The sequence below is a fragment of the Pipra filicauda genome, unplaced genomic scaffold (assembly GCF_003945595.2).
Source record: "Pipra filicauda isolate LSUMZ 115617 unplaced genomic scaffold, ASM394559v2 scaffold128_size5466820_pilon, whole genome shotgun sequence".
Taxonomy (NCBI): Eukaryota; Metazoa; Chordata; class Aves; order Passeriformes; family Pipridae; genus Pipra; species Pipra filicauda.
The window spans coordinates 4,585,148-4,604,467 of record NW_024103751.1 but is presented as its reverse complement, the minus strand read 5'-3'; the positions used below and the strand labels follow the sequence as shown (position 1 = coordinate 4,604,467).

Below are 19,320 nucleotides of genomic sequence, written 5' to 3'. Positions count from 1 at the left end.
ACAGAAAGGAACACAGACAAAATCAAGTCTGAAGGGTAAAGAAAATACCATTATTCTTCCAATTAGAAACTAGTAAGCAGGCAAGAGAACTGATGGGCAAAGAGTCCCTTGAAACCAGAAAAAAGGAACTAAGTAGTTCCAGAATAGACGGAACGGTAAGAGTAGTCTTATCCCAGACATCAACTCTAAAGACAGCATTATCTTCAAACACATACTCACTGGAACACTGGTGTGTTAAGCACACACACCTGCTGTGGTCAATAAGCGGACACAGGACAAGATGGTAGCAGCGAGAGTGCTTGATCAGGGTCAGGCTTTCCCACCAGGGTAAAGATCCATGCTTCTGGCTCTCCTTGTAAGCTTCAGACAACTAAAATGCTCCATGTCTGAAGACACAGTGAAAGCTAAACATTCAGACTGTACATAATTTGGATAGATAATGGTACAGATTTTACATGGTCCTGTACAATCAGCAATACCTTTGAAGTGCTGGTTTGACGCTGCCCAGCAGGTGGGGCGGGTGACCAGCAGAAGAATCTGTGTGCTGACAAACTGCATTGCATCTAATTTTCCTGGAGTGAGCAACCTTTGCCAAAGAAGTTCCCTGCTCCAGAGGAGCCTTCTGGGCTACCAGTTTACCTGCTTCCAGGGAGATGGATCCCTAGACCAACTCTGCCGTGACCTCTGCTTCCCACTGTGGATGATACATTCTGAGGAAGAGAGCCTGGCTCCAGAGAAACAGGGAATAGCTTTGCAATCATCACATTTGTGGACAGGATTTTGTCCTGAAGGTATGGCTGGAGCATTGAACATGATGAGCATCAAATGTCCCAAAGCATGTGCCTATTGAGGGTGTAAGCAGTGCAGTAGTATAATGCCTCTGGGGACTTTCAACATGAAACAGGACACTGTCATGGTGCTGACACATTACAAGACTTTTCACAAAGGCAGACAGAAGATGCCAAAATACATATCACAGTGGTCAGGGGGGCATGGTTAAACTGCTGTCTGGTGCCAGTTCTGGTGTGTTTTTAATTGACTCCAATCCATAATTAAAAGATTCATTTTTAAAGAAGGAAATCGCAGCATGTCCAATAGTAACAGCAACAATATCTGCACCAAATACATTCCGTAGCTGTTTTCCAAATATTACTTAAATATTACATTAGGATGAACAGGATTCAAACAATGAAGTATTTCTATTAAAACATTCTATAAAATAAGAGTGCAAAGCAAAGAAATCTTAGTGTTGTACATAACCCAGGTACATTAGTTTCAGAGTGCAGCTCTGTACCCCATTTTATATTACAGGACAAATGACAACCCTATCCCCACACATCCAAAGACTAACAATTTTGAATTCTTATACAATGCACTTGGTGTCATCTTCCACTATGGTACAGTGTTATGTACTTCAGAAGTGAATCAAGCAAAACCCTGAATACACTGTGGCAAACTGTACTGTAAATATGGTGTTCCAACTCCGAGAGAGAAGTGGAAAAAATCTTGCCACGAAATAATAAAGCTGATCATCTTCTTGCTAAAGTATTTACCAGACTCTAAATCTAAGACCAGGCAGAAAAGTTCTTGAAAAGAAAGTTACGTTGTAGGCCTAGTACCGATTTACATCCTTTTAATAAATTCACCTTCTTTGGTGATGGGCTCTAAAAATATTAGTGCCACATAAAATTAAGGTTTTGGGTTTTGAATGAAGGCACCCATAATGCATTTTTAAATATCAGTTCTGATTATCTGCCCCAGCTTATCTGGAAAACATGAACCACTTTTCACTACAGTAAGTGCAAAACTTCTTACTGACACAGACCTAAACAGTCATAGCATCAAGAAGACTACAATCCACCGCTACCACCTCACAGTTTGTGTCATCCTTTATGAACAATTGGAAAGGATGCTGTTCATCCTCAGTCTGCTAGTATGTGGGTAACTTGCTGTGAGTAGACATGACCTGACCTAGCCCACATCGGGTCAGTTAGACAATGCTTCCACGGGAAAAAAAAGGGTTGTTGTAACAGGATGGGCACATATTCACAAAAGACCTACTAGTGGGTCCAATTAGTAGATCCAGTTGAATTGCACAGCTACCTATTAACATGAAGCATTATTTCTCATACAGCAGATGCCATGGACTGCTGAGACCATGGCAGGTGCTAGAAGATCATCGCTCTTTACAAATTCCCTGGCTGACAGCACCTAGGGAGGTGCAGGTATTTAAGCTAAATCAGAATAGAGTAGAAAAGGAGCTATGGATCAGCCATTACTGTTCCAGCACCAGAAAGAGGCCTTCTTGCTATTCATCTTTTTATTTTATAGTTGACACAGCTGAATTTCCCAAATCTTGTGGTTAACCTTCTTCACAAAGTATAACTACTATTCCATTCTTATACAAAAGAAAGACAGCTGTTTGCATATACGCACACCTTGGCAACAAATCCTTGAAGGAACACAGCAACATGAAACTACAGAGCTAACACCTGCAGAGCACCTGTTTAGCTGCAGGCCAGGAAGTCTCTGCTAAGAAAGGCAATCTTTCAATGTTAAGGTAAAGTGCTTTAACTGAACTTGTAATGTTTGAATGGGATAATCAGAACTGCATTACATGCTCTCGTACCACTTACTGGTCATATTCTGGTTTACAAACTGTAATTGCTGCATTTCATTGAAGCCATCCAATACAGAATGGAATTGCTTGAATACATCTCACTGGTATAAGGAAGCGTCATTGTTGCACAACATGTTACCGACTCTGAACTTTCAGACACTGAATATACTTAAGAGTAAAATTAAGACAAAAGTGAGATCACACCAGGTTTTGGCAAGTATTTTTATGTTGACTTTATAGCTTTTTTGGTTTCTTTAGGAAATTCCTGCACGGTGAAAGGAATGAAGAATTCCAGAAGAGAGTTGACATCCTTCAGTTCCAGACTGTATTCTGCTGCTATTTTCTCTGCAGTCCATATTTGAGGATGAAGTTTATGATTATTAAGAAGTGTCAGAGCCTCCACAATGGAAATTTTGCCTTTGGAAACTTTCTTAACATCTAGAGCTCCCAAATGGCCTAGTTTTGTAAGTCTCTTTTCCTCCTGTTTACACGGAAGATGTTCTCCACCTCCATCTTTTACCTAATTGTGGGAAGGAAAACAAAAAGAACTTAACAGTTCTGTTTACTATGCATATTGTAGCAAAGCTGTTTTCCTAAATATGACAATTCCTGTAAGCTTCTCCAGTAAGGTTTCCTCCAGCCTCGCTTCTTGTAATTTCTTTCACAGCCATTCTACATACAACTGCCTACATGTCAACTCCCAACCAAATGCTGAAAAGCATCCCATCCATTGCACTCTATGTGTTGTACAGACTTGGCAGCCCTTCATACAAAGCAAACTACAGATTTTGGTAGCCAAATGTAAATGCAGATAACCTAATACTTGGTACTGATTCGCTGCAAGGGACAAAAAAAATAAAATCATACAACAAATTGGTATCCTTCTGATACTACTGGAAAACTTTTTTATGTAGTCTCTCTCCCCTTCCTTTCATATTCAAATTTTAGTTTTGCTACTAAAAATATTCCTTCCTTTGCTTTGTTCTAGAGAACAAGCTTTCCTGGACAAAAAGAAACTATTTTGCAGCACCATATAGAGTTTCACTGCCATGACTACTGAAGCATGAAGACACACAAGGTCTCTTCTCCAAGATCCCTTCATATTTTCAAGTAATTTCCAAACCAATTTTGGTTTCCTCATATTGCCTTTTATTAAGATTTTACTAGTGAATGACACACACACACACACAAAAGGACACAATTAAATCTTTCTTAAATTTAAGAAAAAGTACTTTTAAAGTAATCAGAGTCCACAGCCACTGACTGGCGCACAAACACTCTGTATTAACTCACATGCTGAGAAAACTGATGTAGATGTTACATCTGTGTGTCTGTTTCTAAACTACAGAGAATGTCTGATCTGTTCTCCATGTATTCCTTCTACTTTGTGCTAAAACTGTGCCTGGATAATGAATGATTTTTCAAGTCTTGATTAAATGATCTGTCTCTGGGCATCTGCCTATTCAGGACTCCAGAGCTGGTGCTTTTCCACCTACCACAGACAGACACACCAAACATACATAGAGGTAGGTACACATAATGTACACAATGCACAAAGTTGTCAGTGTGACATCAGGAACGGAAGGAAGCGTTTGGAGTAAGTTTTGCCCATAGATCTCTGTGCTTACACATCAATCATGTTCTTCCTAACAACTACAAGCAGACACAAACGAGCAAGTCTTATGTGGCAGCAACCTCAGAATTAAGGAAAGATTTGTTCCACTTTTGGCTTTTTCTCAAAGCTCTCTTGACAGGCTTATTGAAAGATACTGAAATTAGACCTTCAGCACTTGAAGATTAAAGTACTATCCTCTATGATGAAAATTAAGGATAGAGATTAAATGGAAACTTCAGGGAGAGACTGAAGAAATTTTTTTGCATTTTAAATATTTTTAGACTTGAATATCATGTAAGTGGCAAATTAGAGAGACTTAGGAATTTTGCTGATTCTAAAAATTATTATAAAAATTTTATTATTGAATAAAGTAGCTGGAATAAAGTGGTCCAATAATGCAACAAGTAAAATGCACAAGCCATAACATAACATGATGGAAAACAGGAGACTGAACCCCAGTCTGCATTTCACTGAATGAGAAGGAGTACGTTTTGCCTTCCCAAGTCAAAGATTGCAGCCTGGCAATAAAGAAACTGATAACCATACAAGCCGTAAGGTTAAGCAGAAAAAACCTAAGGCACTTCATCAGCCAGATAAAAAAAAGTCTCTGCGCTATATGACATGAACATCAGTACTTAAAGACTCCATTAAAATGTTAACATCTTTGTCCTCTATCACATCCCTGCTGCCACAGCAGTCTTAATCTCTTCTTGCAACACCACAAGCGATCTCTGGCAAATTCTTGTGTCTTTGCAAAAGGCTGGACAACTGCCCAAGTGAGAATTTAAGTAAAAAACAAAACAGGATCAACACAATGTTAAAAAGGAAGACTCTGTAAGCATTTAAAAACTTGTATAATCACAGTCCATCACATGTTCAAAACACAGGGTCAGATACAGTCAGTACTACTGATGTATATAAGGGTAATAAAACCACCACTTTTATCCACTAAAATAAGGTAGTTTTTAGGCATTGATAGAGGATTTTTCTTGACACAAAATTTGCACTGACTTTGGTGACCCCAAAGCTGATGCTGGTATGGCTCCTACAAAGAGACATACTCACCTGTACTGGCGGATCTCTGGACTCGACATAAACATCTTTTAGCAATGTGAGAAGCCTATCGTCCTTTCTTAAAATTTCTTCTTTTATCTCTGGTTGATCTAAAGGCAGTGAGGAGAAGAAGGGAAGGGGGATTAAAAAAGGAGAAAAGACAGATTTGAGTCAAATTGTTTCCTTTTTGTTAGTTCTGCCAGCTCACTGCTTCCCCAGAAGGCACGGCATGGCTCCTCCAAAAGTACAGGCCTTCTTGGCAAGTTGTCATTCTCCCCACAGCTCTGGCTTTAACAATGCTGCTCTTCACAGTGCAGTGCCGCCCGGTCACCTGCCACAGCACAGTGGGAAGCACACGCTTGTGGGCAGCACACGCTTGTGGGCAGCACACGCTTGTGGGCAGCACACGCTTGTGGGAAGCTTGTGGCACACCGGGTACAGATCTGCAATACCACCCCAGCACCTGCCCCTAGTAACAGCCCTTATCAACTGCCTCAGCAACTGCCCCAGCAACCACCCCCACGTAACTGCCCCCAGCAACGGCCCTAGTCAACCGGCCTCAGCAACTGCCCCCTGCAACTGCCCCAGCAACCTCCTCCAGCAACCGCTTCCATCAGCTGCCCCCCACGGGCTGCCCCACGAGCCACCCCCCGCACCCGCCGCCGCCGCGGCTCCCGGCATGCCCCGCGCGCTCTCCGCTCTCAATGTCACCGGCCCCGCCGCGACGCCGCCGCCCCGCACCGCCCGATACTCGCCCGCGCCCCCCGCACCCGGCACCCGCTCTCCCCTCCTCCGCCCCCGCCACGGCACCGCGCCGGGCCCACAGACACCGCCCCCCGCCGGCAGCCCCCCCCCCCCGCCCGGCGAGGCCGGCACGCACCGGCCGTGGCGTCCATGCGGGCGATGCGGTGCCGCGGCGCGGGCGTGGGCTTCTCCTTGCTGATCTCGCGGCGGGCCCGGTTCTCCACGTTGAAGGTCCGGAAAACGCGGGTCACCCGCCCGCCCATCGTCGCCGCCCGCGCCGCGCCTGCAGCGGCGAATGCACCGGAAGAAAATAATGCACCGGAAGAAAATAGCGGATTACGCCGGGCAAAGAGACAAACGAAAACTAGGGACAAGACGATTCGCTTTTTTATTTCATGGCGCTCCGGCGGACGCCAGCCCGGGGCGGCGTTGGTGCTGCCGTGGCTTTTCTAAAGGCACGTGTGCCCGGAGCCCCCGGGGAGCCGGGGTCGGGCGGGTCCCGTCGGGAATGCTCCCAAAGCCGCGGGCTGGCACACAGTTTCCTTCTCAGTCGCGGCGGCGGGCGCAGGAGTTGTCGGGTGGCGCATGAGCTGTCGGCTACGTCATGTCGTGACTGTCGCCCTTTGTTAATGGGTGGAGATGCGCTCGGTGGGGCAGCGCAGTGCTGCGGCTCGGCTTGTAACCGCACCGAGGCATCTCGGTGTACATAACATGTCGCACCCGCTTTTTGAGTATTTTCAAGTTTTTACTTGGATAATGATAACGTGGAGATATTTAGGGATGTTCTGCCTTACACTCTCGTTAACGTGTGTAGCGTTTCCTTATAAGCATCTCACTGGTCTATTCAGTAACAGAAAATTAATTTTATAAGAAGATGTCATCTAGAAGACCTACTCCACATGGAAATCGGGACACTTCCCCCATACTGTTCAGAGTTTGTAGGCTACACAATGCCATCAGGGTGCAGACCCTCTTTTTCAGCTCAGTCAACTAACCTTTCTTCTGACTTCTGCAAAAATAGCGAGAAAGACTTGAGAGGAAGTACTGAGAAACCTTGAGCCATGCCAGATAAGAAAAGTAAAATTGTAGGCAGAATCAAAATTGTTGAGATGGAATCAGCAGGTTATAGATTCAAGAAGCAAAGCATGGAAAGATACAGAATCCTCAGAGAACGGAAAGCAGAAAGAGCAACACTAAGGACTTTTATCCTGATGCAAGAAACAGTAGAGCCTGATGGTCGACCACTTGTTTCAACCAGGACTCACAGGGTCTCTTACCAAAAGAGATTAGTGTCTTACTAGTTCCAGCTGCTGTGTGATTTAGTCAACAAGTAATTCCTTTAAGTTGTGTATATGCTGTTTGCAGACTTAAGGCATGGTAATAGTTGCCTGAGTGAAGTGATGAAGGGACTCAAGCACAAGTCCTATGAGGAGAGGCTGAGGGAGCTGGGGCTGTTCAGCCTGGAGAAGAGGAGGCTCAGGGGAGACCTCCTCACTCTCTACAACTCCCTGAAAGGAGGTTATAGCCAGGTGGGGGTTGGTCTCTTTTCCCAGGCAACTATCAGCAAGACAAGAGGGCATGGTCTTAAGCTGTGCCAGGGGAGGTTTAGGTTCGATATTAGGAAGAATTTCTTTACAGAGAGGGTAATCAGACATTGGAATGGGCTGCCCAGGGAAGTGATGGATTCTCCGTCCCCAGAGGTTTTTAAGACAAGACTAGATGTGGCACTCAGTGCCATGGTCTAGCAACTGCAGCAGTAGTGGATCAAGGGTTGGACTTGATGATCTTGGAGGTCCCTTCCAACCCAGCTGATTCTATGATTCTATGATTCTGTGATTTGGAGTGGGAGTGTTAGTGAAAGACAGAGAGGAGACCAGACTTCTCGCTATACTCTTTTTTTTTTTAGGTGGAAATCACCTATTTTCTGCCCTCGCATCTATCTAGTTGTTCTTATTATTGTGGGCATGCAAAACTTGTGTTTTCAGATTTTGGTCTTCTACTAGTAGCACTACTTAGTAATAACAATTATGATGTGATATTTATTAAAGTTACAGCATGCTTGAATACTGGATTAATAAATGACAGTGTTTTCCTTGAAGGGAAGCCAAAAGACGAGTTGGTGGTGAGGAAAGCCAGCTAGATCTAGAAAGACAATGGAGACAAGGTAGTATGAGCATGGTCTGTGCTGGATCCCTGCTCGCTTTGGGCATCATGAAGGTGCAGTTTCTCCACTTCTTTATTTTAAAGACTCTCACTGTCTGTAGGAGGACAGAAATATGTATTTGTTCTCTGGTAATAAACTTACTGACCCTATCTTATTTTGGACATTGCATGTGTAATGATACTAAGAAGACAAGTAATATAGTGATAAGAACATGGAAGCTGTTAAAAGGTGCTGAAGTCAGACTGGTGACAAGTGTCCTTAAATATCAGTTACTTGCAGAATAAACCTGTGTTTTTGACTACAGGGTTTGATGCTTTTGTAAGTGTTGAGTCTGTCTGATGTGGCTACAGTGGAAGAATCCACATGGATGCCTCTGGAGGTTGTAGACCTTTGATGTGTACTTTAGCATTTCTCTGAGACATTCCTATTGATCTGTCTGCGGATAAGCCATTGTGCCAAATTTGGAAAAAAAGATTCTCCCTTCAAAAGCTAAGAACTGCCAACTTCTGGGATCAAACTCAGCACAAGGCTTCTGTCTCCTTAAAGCCTAGATGTGATTAGCACTGCCATAATATTTACTGACAGCAAAATAAATTCACCAGAAGGCAGTCAGTTAAAAACAAAGAGTGATGTCATGCTCTGCCTGTCACTTCCTATCACTGAGGATGGCACGAGGCTGTTCTTTTCATGTATAAAGAAGAATCAAAAGTACAAGATTTTTATTTTGAAGAGTCTTTCTTAGACTGTAACAAGCAGAAGAACTGAGATGGAAAACTTTTTTTTTTGCTAATTTGGTATTTTACCAGTGTGACCTTGCTGATACTAAATATCAGTAATCACGAACTTGGATTTTTTTTCCATACAAAGTGTCTGTAAGTGTGATTATTAAAAAATGAATGTGTATATATTCAGTTTAGGTAGTGTTTCAGAAGGGATGCATTTTTCATGAGCTAGGAGTCTGAATTTTTTCAGGAAATTTAAAAATAACAAACATTGGTTGTCAAGTAGCTCTTTAACAAAACAGCCCATTACAAGAACACAGACTATCCAGCTGAGCTCATGTACACTAGTAGCCTGTTCTCAACACTGGACAGCACCAAACACATCAGAGAAAAATACTGTAACTTGCACAATATACGTGTGTCATAGGCTGCCACACTAGATCTCCTTTCAATCCTTTCACGCCTCTTAAAAGAGAATTTTTAAAGCTATTGTGCACCTGGAAAATAAAAAGTACATTTGTGACCATTGTTTGAATCTTTTCCATTTTTCATCCTGTTTTTGATTATATGCTGTGTTCTTTTTTCTTTCTCAGCTAGTTCTGTAGCTAAATGGAAAATCAGAAATTAATTTTGGTAGTTAACTAACATCAAAATTCTGATTGACCTACTGAAAATTCCCTTTAGAGAAGAGAGAACAGGAATGTCATTATCATCTTGTTTTGCTATGTGGTACTTCTAAGGTTTCTTTGCTGTCTTTACTGTTCAGAAGATCAGGAATCAAAGTATGAGTCCAGATGGGCAGGTAATCTCAGTGAAATAAGAGTCTTTTTTTCATAGTGGGTGCCCAACTTGAGAATTTTTGAGAAGAGGCAGGTGAGGTTTGCTACATGATTTGTGGTCTGGAAATGACACAGCAGTCGACAGCAGAGGAAAATTAGAAGTGCCCTTATACAGCAGCAGCATAGGTTTATATTTGATCCTGTCCACATTTTCTGCCACTGACACTTTCCTCTTCTCATCTATTTGTTGCTGTTTGTTCATAATTTACGCCAGTCTAAATAGATACTTGAGCAAATTCATGTATAATTAGGATTCAGGGAATTGAGTCCTCTGTCCTAAGATTACTGGTTTCCCAGTAAACACAATGAGAGCATTGATCCTTTTGTTCCTTACCTCATCAGTGTTAGGCAGAACCAGAGAACATAGCATTAGCAAGCATTGATTATGAGCCAAGCAAAAATTATTGTCCTGCAGCTTTGTAAAGATGAACTCAAGAGACGGACTCACTGATGGATCACTGTTGCCTTTTAGTGACTTCTGGTTGTTCTGTAACTTAATTCAGTTTGTTACTCTTATTGACTTCAACAGATCCACCTCTTATTGGCTTCTGAAGTATCTACAAGTACATGGAAGGATTTTGCTTAATTCCAGTTTGTGATCAGAATGTTCCTGAACACTTGCATCTTTTCAAGGCTAGGTGGCTGCAGTGCTTTATTTAAAGGAGTTTTTGTCAAGTGCTTATGTGGATGAAGTTTATGGCGAATGGATCAAGCTCAGCCTTACGGGGTCACATACCAGTCCAGACAGGTCCTTGTCAGATAATACTAATTTCAGATATTGCGTTTAAATTCTCCTGGTTGCCTGTGGCTTGATATATCTGACATCATCTTCCATATTTTTCCTATCTGATTGTTCTACCTCAATTAGCAGGTTACTTTGACTTGGAAATGCACAGTAGGAGCCAACATATTTGAGAGTGAACCAGCCTGGTACTGGAAGGAATTAATTTTAGGAATTACGCATGCATTTTTCCTTCATTTTTACTCACAGGGTTTAGTTCCCCATGTTCTCTTCTTAGTGGCAATACTACTTGAGACAACTGACAGCCTCATTATTTCTTGTAACCCTGGCTTCAGTTCATCTCTGTTGCCAAAATGGGAGTGTAGGAATTGTTCAGAGCAAACAACATCACGTAGCTAGTCTGATTTAATAAAGAAAGAAACTCACATAGCTTTTCTAAGCTGTATCAATTACTGAGGGTTTGACTGGTCCCACAGAAAGCTGCCAGAAACACAGAAGGAAAAGCAAAAGGCAGATGGCAGGAGGAGTATGAATACCTTGAACTTGTACTGCTGCCAGGTTGGTTGATTGGTTGGTTGGTTTGCAAGACTTTGCACTTTGCTCCCTGACCATTTCACTCCAGCAATGACAGAAATGATTGTACCAGCTCCAATGAGGAGGAGGTGAACCAATAGTGAGAAGAAACTGGATGGAATGGAATGGTAGCTGCCTCGGGCTCACCTCGGGCTGGCTTTGCTGGTGCACCAACATCACCCAAGACAAACACCATCCTTTGTACTGACTTGAAGCATTAACAGTAGCCATGATTTTACTGCACTGCCACTGCAGTAGCTATCTGATGGTCCAGAAGATAGCTAATATTATGAATCCATTTATCAGCTATCTGCTGGAGTTTCTTTCATTAAATATAGCACATAACAAATATGTAACAAATATATAACCTATATGGGCTGGTACATATAATGTAATATATTTCTTCTAAAATAATGTATATTTTTCCATAAAGGATATTTATATTTTCTCCATATGGTTATTAATTTGTGATGATGCATAAATATTTATACAGGTATGATGCATTTGGTATACAGAACTTTATAACTTAGTTCTATTATCTGTGATTTGATGTATCAAGGCATTTAATTTCCATGCTTCTATACGTAGTTGCAGAACCAGTTTTATTTATTTCATTTACACTTTAATTGCATCCTTCTGCAATTTGCCAATTGTGTTTTTGCGGGTGTGCTTTACATCAAAATTTGAAATATGTTTTATTTACCTATGAAAAGCCAAATTTTGTGCAGAATGGAAAAGCCAAAATGACCTCAGCAAACACTTCTAAAACCATTTTATATATATCTCAGTCTTAAAGAAGGCTTATATATAGATCTTAAGAAGCTGGAGAAGTTACAGTGCGGTTTAATAGCTAAATGGCTTAATCAGTGTTATGCTGGGTAAGTAGCATTTGAATCCCTGTCCTGTACCTGTATTTTTCTAGACATACAGTAGCTAAAAATCTACCTGGCACACATGAAGCATACTTCCTGGCTGCTTCCACAAGCCATTGCCACGGATTCCAGCGTCTACACTAAAGTTGGAAGAGGCTTCTGTTAGAGGAAGGATTTGATCTACACCTAATGCAGTAAGTACCTATAAATATATGTCACAGAGGAAGACATAAATAAGACAAATAATGCTGTATTATTTTAGTTAGTTTTGCATTATTTCTAAATACTATACTTTATGTACAGTAATACAGAAAATTAATTACATTCTTCCTACAGGTTTTCTGAGCATTTTCATTTTCATTTGTATGTGTCACCATATACCTGAGTGATTACATATACAAATTGTGCTGGTAGAGAATGCAGTAGAGAAACAAGAAAGGTTTCAACAATACCAACACATAACTACCAGTATTAGAGTTCAAGTGGAAATCATTACTGAAGCTAGAGAGCCCTTTAGTGTGCCTCTTCTTTCCACAGCATTAAAAAATCTGGGGGCAGCATGTGGGACACAGATGTATTTTGAACAGTTACATTTACTAATTATATAGAGAGATACAGTGGCTAAATATGTAATTGTCAGGTTGCTCTGGGGGCTACTAAAATAGACTATTAAAGTGGTCCACAAATATTTAAAGAAGTACTACCTCTATGTACTAAAAGTTCATTATTAGATTATATAATAAGGACATAATTATGCTTCAAAGCTCCAGCGTTATTACTCAGACTTACTGAGACTCCTTGAAGGCAGAGTTCTTTCTTTATGTAAGATGTCTTTGGGATCATGATGAAACTACCACACTTTCATATATGCATAATGAAATGCGAAAAGAGCATTCTCAAGCATTAGTTCAGGAACTCTCTATGGACTAGCATACTTTTTGGGGCTAGAAAATGCTGAAAATGGTCAAGTTTTCTTTAGTTGATAAACAGTTTGTCAGGATGACTCATGTTTTTCTAATACGAATTAAGGAATTTAATTCTGTGCAGAAAGCTATAATGATGAGTGGTTACAAATGATAAATTTCACATGCAGAAAATTGCTAGACCCTTTTCCAGTAAGTTGCTGACAGAAATCCCTCTGAGCACCTTTCTGTGGGACCAGGCCTCAGCATCTAACAGCTGCCTTGAGATGAGGTTCCCTGCTGTACCTACAAGTTGCAGACCTCTCAGCCTGTGGATGATGGAGACTTTAAATAACTCCATACATTGAGTTAATTCAGAGGAAATGTCTTTTGATGGTCTGCCTGAATTATGGCAGCAAAGCTTCTCTTGCCAGAAGTACTGCCAGACCCTTCAATGGTTTGTGACAGGGGCCAGCTTTGTCCTGCTGTAAAATCTTGTAAGACTGTAGAAAGGACCCCTGCAGGGCATCTCTCTTTGCAGCATAGGGAAATTCACCCCAGTGACAACTGAGATTTTTAGATTTCTGCAAGCTGCTCCTGCATTCTTTCACCCTTTGTTCAGACATCAGAGGGAATGTGGTAACCTATTTGTTGTTTAATACCTTGATCTCTTTGTAAAATATGGGTCATCTTGTAATGGTTAATTGCTAAAACAATGTGGTGTTTTCTTTTTTTTCTGACACCCCTATGGATGTACCATACTCTGTCTTTGGGCATGGGGCAGAGAAGCAGAACTATAGATGCTTATGCGGAGACAAAACAACATCTGTCTCAGAATCTCTCTTCCAGTACTGAAAGGCACATGCCAGTGATCTCCTCTAGCAGACTGCAAGCATACTCTTCATGGATATTCTCATAAAATGAACTCGTTACAGTTCAGACTGTTGCAGCTACCAGTAAGAAGGCAAAATACGTTTTTCTCCTTTTCATGAATGCATGATGTTGACCGTTGCCTTTTGTTCTTTCTATTCATCCATATGTATTTCAGGTTCTTCCATAATTTCCTAGTATAGGTTAGAAAATGGGGTGGAAAGTAACACTACAATTTTTAAAACAGTAGTTATACTTTTTGCTAAAGTTAATTTTTTTCAGATGTTTTGTCTTTCTGAGGCATAAATAAGGTGCTTCTTTTTTTTTGTAGTTCAGTGTATAAATTGAACATAGAGGGTAAAAGGCTAAAGTATAGTAAGCAAATGTATAAGTAAAAGCTATTATGAAAAAAAATATGAAAAACTATGGAAGTGTATTCCTGTTTCCTAACTCTGAAAGGTTTAGATGTTGATACATTTTACAACTTAGCATTTTATTAATGAATTATGTGTGTTTGCCAGAGGGTATCACACATGTATTTTCTTTATTGCCCCTGTAGACTGGGAGTTAGATGGCAACAATATTTATTTTTATGTTAGAATTTTAGGCAGTGTGTCTGATTTTCCATTGGGCAAAAAAGAAGATGGCTTCAATGACTCCTCTGGAAACATCTTGCTCATTTGAGTTCTGTTCCTTTCAAACTATACACAAAAGCTCCTTTTTTTTTCATCCGGACACAGCAGGAAACAGGAGATTTCACACTCAGTGTCAGACCCCCACCAGACAACATTCACACACACATGTACACAGACACACAATTGTATGCTTTTGTTGCTTTTATGGACATGAGGGTCTATTGCCATCTATAGCCCCTGCTGTCATAAGCCAGATGTTTCATTTAATAACTTCCATAATCTGTCTCCCTTCCTGCAGCTTTTTGTCTCTTCATCTCAGTTGTACAGAGTGACCCCCCCCCAGACAACTCCTAACCCTCCTAGCTTCAGACCAGATTATTCAGTTTCCACTCCAAGCCTGTCATTCTGGTAAATGATTTGAGCAGCAACTTCTGTTGTTTTGGAAAAAATAAAATAAATTTAAAACAAAAGAGAAAGGTATTTGACTGTAGCTGTAATGGAAGTAACCTTAAATAGGATTTAGAGTTTTCCATAAATCAGAGGTATATCTCTGGAAAGTTAGTTGCGGTCTGCCTTTTAGTGTCTCCTGCACCATTGAACCTTAAAAAAGCAGAATCACAAGAGTACAAGCTATGTTTCCCACTTTGGGTTATTCAAAAGCCATACTGCCTTTCAGTTTCCTGGCACTTAGGCACTTAGATGGCTTTTGTTAGTACAGTCCTTGCAGTTTCTGTGTGTTCAATTTTACAGAACCCAGAGGTATACACTTTTTACATGGTGTCAAATGCAGACACAGCTGTGAAAGTCCAAGAACCATCTATAACGAAGGATTTAGGGGCCTAAATGGGACTTATGAGGAATGTAGGTAAGTCCAAAATGGTGATCCTGAAAGCCACCACTCAACTGCTGCTTAATATTTCATTCTTTCTTTTCATATACCCCTTGTTTAAGAGGGTGAGTAAGAAGCATAGCACATATATCTTCCTCAAGTACAATCATAATCCTGAAAGCAGCTTAGGGTATCTAATGTAGGGATTTTATTTCTACTAATTTGTCAATGACAAGAAGAGGACTTCCAACCAATGCACCGAGGATCTTGCTCTTTATACAAAATGAGCTTAACATATTTAACTTAAACTTTAGATAAATGTTGTCAGTCTGTGAATACATCAAATACTCCATTCAATGTTTGATTTGTTGGTGTTTGGGGTTTTTTTTGTTACATCATATCGTTGATTTTTTGTAGTCATGAAAAGAGATATGTTGTGTTCTGGTCTAACATACCTGTTAAAAATCCTTGAGCTACAGAAATTCAGCTCCAAATACATACATACAAAAATACATACGTATATAACTATTCCCATACCTACCAGATGGAGTGAAAATCAGTGTACCTAAATTTGATCTCTTCTCAAGACACAGCCAGTCTTGTGCCGCATGGAGTAAGCAGTCTGTCTAGTATTTGGTGTATGAAGCACTGTTTCTTGTCTTTCATCATGATCCTAGTGATGATACTACAGACCACCATGCATGCAGCCTAACCAGTCCAACAAACTGTTGAGGAAGCAAACATGGATCTTTTAGAAAACTGTGTCTGAATTTCTGATTTGTTAGACAACTATGCAGAGATGTGTTAGAGTGGCTTTTACATTATTCAAATACTCCCATGGCTAGTTAATGTCAAGAATGGAAAAACCAAAACATATGTTCTGGCAAACATGGACAAAAAGATATATATTACAACAAGCATGTTCCTTATCCCTACTGGTATTTTCACAACATCCAAAATAAGCAAATTTGCATATTTTGTGGATCTTGCATTCACCTTCTATCCTCAATTAGTTGATTGATTAAAAATTTTATCCTATTAGAAAAAACAGATTTTTGTTAGGAAACTGTCTATTCCAGATTTCAACTGCCCCTTAACTACAGAGTTAAGCATTGGGAAATCAACCTGTGAGGGTTCAGTTACACTGTGTTGAGTGAATCTTTGGTCTGAACTGGTATGGCTACACTTCAGCTACCAGTATGACTAAGAGAGTTCTCCCTCCTCTGATTTAAGAGCACCAATCATGCACATGAAAATAACAGGCTGTCAGAAACTAAGGTTTCCATATTGCATAAGTACTATTGTGAGTGGATTTATCTCTTCAGTGAGGGTGTGGACTAGAATATCTTCTGTTTCCAGTGCACAAATGCTGGTGAGGTGCAGGGGTCTCAGTTCAAACACTGAGGTGCTGGAGTAAGCCACAACCTTGTATCACTGGTATCTACAGAACATCATCATTTTGGAAATCTACATCCTGGCACTCTTTGTGGATTCATGCTCTGACAACATGAAGCCGTACAGGACCTTTAATAATGCTCTAAGAAACACAGAGAACTGTTAGAACACACACTGAGAAAGATGAGAGGCTGGTAGCATTTGCAGAAACAACTTAAAATGTAGTAAACCTCAAACTGTAAGTGTTAGGTGTAGCAGCCTACAATAACTGATATCTGCAGGTGCTTTTGCATGGGGAAAGACTGGAAGTCCTTAATCATATAAGGAATCAACTATTCTCAAAGTGGTACCTGGAAAATGAATAAGAAGACTACACATGCTCATATTTCTGTCACATGCTGTGTTTCTAATGTGTACCTGCTAGCTCTTCTTATTCTGCTCATCTTCAGAGGTTAGAAACTTACAAGGTGTTATGATTAAACAGTTAATTTATTTTTTACTGTGTGAGGAAGGAATTGCTGGTGTGCAGAGTTAGCACAATGAGGTCAGCACTGTCAGCTGTAGTTGTGGAGGGGATGATAAAAAGTCCTTTGGTTCTGCAGACAGGCTAAATTACTTATAGGAGCTCTACCTTTCTCTACAGGTTTCTAACACCTGCATCCTCCCTCTTATGAGGAGGAAGACTGGTTGTCTAATTGTCCCAGGATTAAAAGTGCAGCAAACATTCCATCATTCAGATCTTCACTACTGTGCTACTTTCTACTGTAGAAAGGAACTGAATGTAAGAAAAAGCTGAAGAGTAATCTAAAGACACCATGGAACTTTAAGCTCAATCGTTTTGAAAACAAAGGCATATAAAGTGCTCTAAACAAAGGCCTACGCTTTTGTTAGCAGAGTGACAGTACCGAGGTTTGCTCCAGGCTCCATAAAGCATTATATATATATACATATATATATATATAAGCTCATCTATCACAGTGGAAAAAGCACTGCAGGAGTGCATGGTTTCTCTCCCTCTTCCTGACCTCAGGCTCTGCTCTTATTCTTTTGCCAGCCATGCCATGATCCCTTTTGTGAGCTGATGGAAGTTTTCATACATCAGAGCCTTCAGTCTGATGCTCTCGCAGCAGCCACATGCTAAATGGAGAAACTGCATTTTCAGAGTACTGGCAGTAAAATATGTTTCCTTGATGTTAGAAATACACCTCCTACTTCACAGAAATAAAAGCTGTGGGTTGTCACATCTAATGTGCCAGACTATTTTATTTCAATGGTTGAGAAGTGGAGAATGATTTTGTTTAAAGCAGCTTCAGGCTGAGCCACACTCAGCTGTTCTTTTGGAGTAGGGGGGATCCAGGAAAGGGAAGTAGAGGAATCAGAAAACTGTTAATTTTCAGTGGCCAGCAATTTACTTACCAACAGTACTATATGGGTTCCTTAGAGAACTGTTTTGTTAGTTTCTTGTCTAACCTCTACTTCCTTTTTTCCTTTCCGTAAATGTTAAGCCTTGCATCTAGGGCTCTATTCAGAAAATACATAGCAGAGGAAGTATTGCAAGGTTCAAGCAGGACGTTATGCTCCCTCCTACCTGTCAGGAAACTTCTTTCCTCCGGTAGGAAATGTCAGCTCATGTGACTAAATCTGTTCCAAATGAAAGAACCGGGTCAAAGCAGTAACCTAGACAACTCCAATGTTACAGCTAACACTACTATTTATATATCTTCTACTGAGAAGGGAATAGTTACTCCCTTACCTGTTTTAATTGGGGTTTTTTTTGCCCATTGGGCTTCTTTTAAGCGGGTGCTGTCATGCAGTTGGTGTTTGTCAGCTCCATCAATAAGCAGAAAACTGGAAGCACTTAAGGGTTTTCTTCTAGCTCCAGTTGCAATGAGAATAGAGGATGGGATTGCAGCTATTATTTTTCTTCCTTTTTTAATGTTGGACCTTTATTCTGTTTGTTCCTTTTATATATTTGTGGTACTGACATGTAACCTAGAAAATGCTCAGCTGAGCAAACTGCTCAGAATATAGTGTAGTGTTTGATGTTTTTATGTTTTCAATCAAAATAGCGGTGCTGGGTATAATTTCAAATGTAACTAGGAATTGGCTGTATTTATCTGGCTAATTTTCAGAACGGTGAGATAACATGGACCAGTACAGCAGGTTTACATTCAGCTTTGCAAATCAGGAAGAGCACCGCAAGAGGAAATGTTGGGTTAATTATGGATGAGTTGTAAAGAGCCTCTAAACAGAAGGTGTACAGAAACATTCATTGCACATGATCAGAGATTGCTGTAACTTGTGGTTATGTGGGAAACTCACCATAAAGCACTATAAAATCAAATCTTGCAAAACTATACAGGAATCTGAACTGAAAAAATTTTAGTATGGGTATCTGAATGATACATGATCCTGACTGTTAATCACTTCAGATGTTATCCAAAAACTAGAAGGAAAAAATACTTCCTAGTGTGGCTGGAACCATGAAGCACTGTAGTGTTCATAGAGGTTCCAGTAACAGGAATTTTGAATTTACTTTTCCTTCATGGTGTCGGAAGGAGTAACATAAAATTCTGTATTTATGTTTGAAAGCAGTCTCAGTTTTAAGTTCAAGCCAGCTGTACCCTGAAGCTGAAACATGGCTATATTTTGGCAGCAGGGAAGACTGCCATATGTTGCTGTGATAAAGAAATTACACTGATGCCAATCTCTAAAGTCAGTCTTCTAAAAAATATATGAGGGAGT

The 19,320-nt window shown here is 40.5% G+C and overlaps 1 protein-coding gene across 1 annotated transcript; it reads right to left on the bottom strand.

Moving 5' to 3' along the window:
- Window positions 1-2,302: 2,302 nt before the first annotated feature.
- NDUFAF4 (NADH:ubiquinone oxidoreductase complex assembly factor 4) lies at window positions 2,303-6,493 on the bottom strand. Its single transcript, XM_027724751.2, has 3 exons — window positions 6,169-6,493; window positions 5,301-5,398; window positions 2,303-3,140 (listed from the first exon to the last, which is right to left on the bottom strand). The coding sequence occupies exons 1-3, from the start codon at window positions 6,293-6,295 to the stop codon at window positions 2,844-2,846; spliced, it is 522 nt and encodes a 173-aa protein (XP_027580552.1). The 5' UTR covers window positions 6,296-6,493; the 3' UTR covers window positions 2,303-2,843.
- Window positions 6,494-19,320: the final 12,827 nt, after the last annotated feature.

What these genes read in the sequence shown, in the direction of transcription:
- NDUFAF4 (XM_027724751.2), bottom strand. Translation starts at nt 6,295, where the DNA reads ATGGGCGGGCGGGTGACCCGCGTTTTCCGGACCTTCAACGTGGAGAAC. An exon ending in CCGCATGGACGCCACGGCCG is followed by an intron (nt 5,399 to 6,168) that starts GTGCGTGCCGGC and finishes CACTGCCTTTAG; the next exon opens with ATCAACCAGAGATAAAAGAA. An exon ending in CCAGAGATCCGCCAGTACAG is followed by an intron (nt 3,141 to 5,300) that starts GTGAGTATGTCT and finishes TCCCACAATTAG; the next exon opens with GTAAAAGATGGAGGTGGAGA.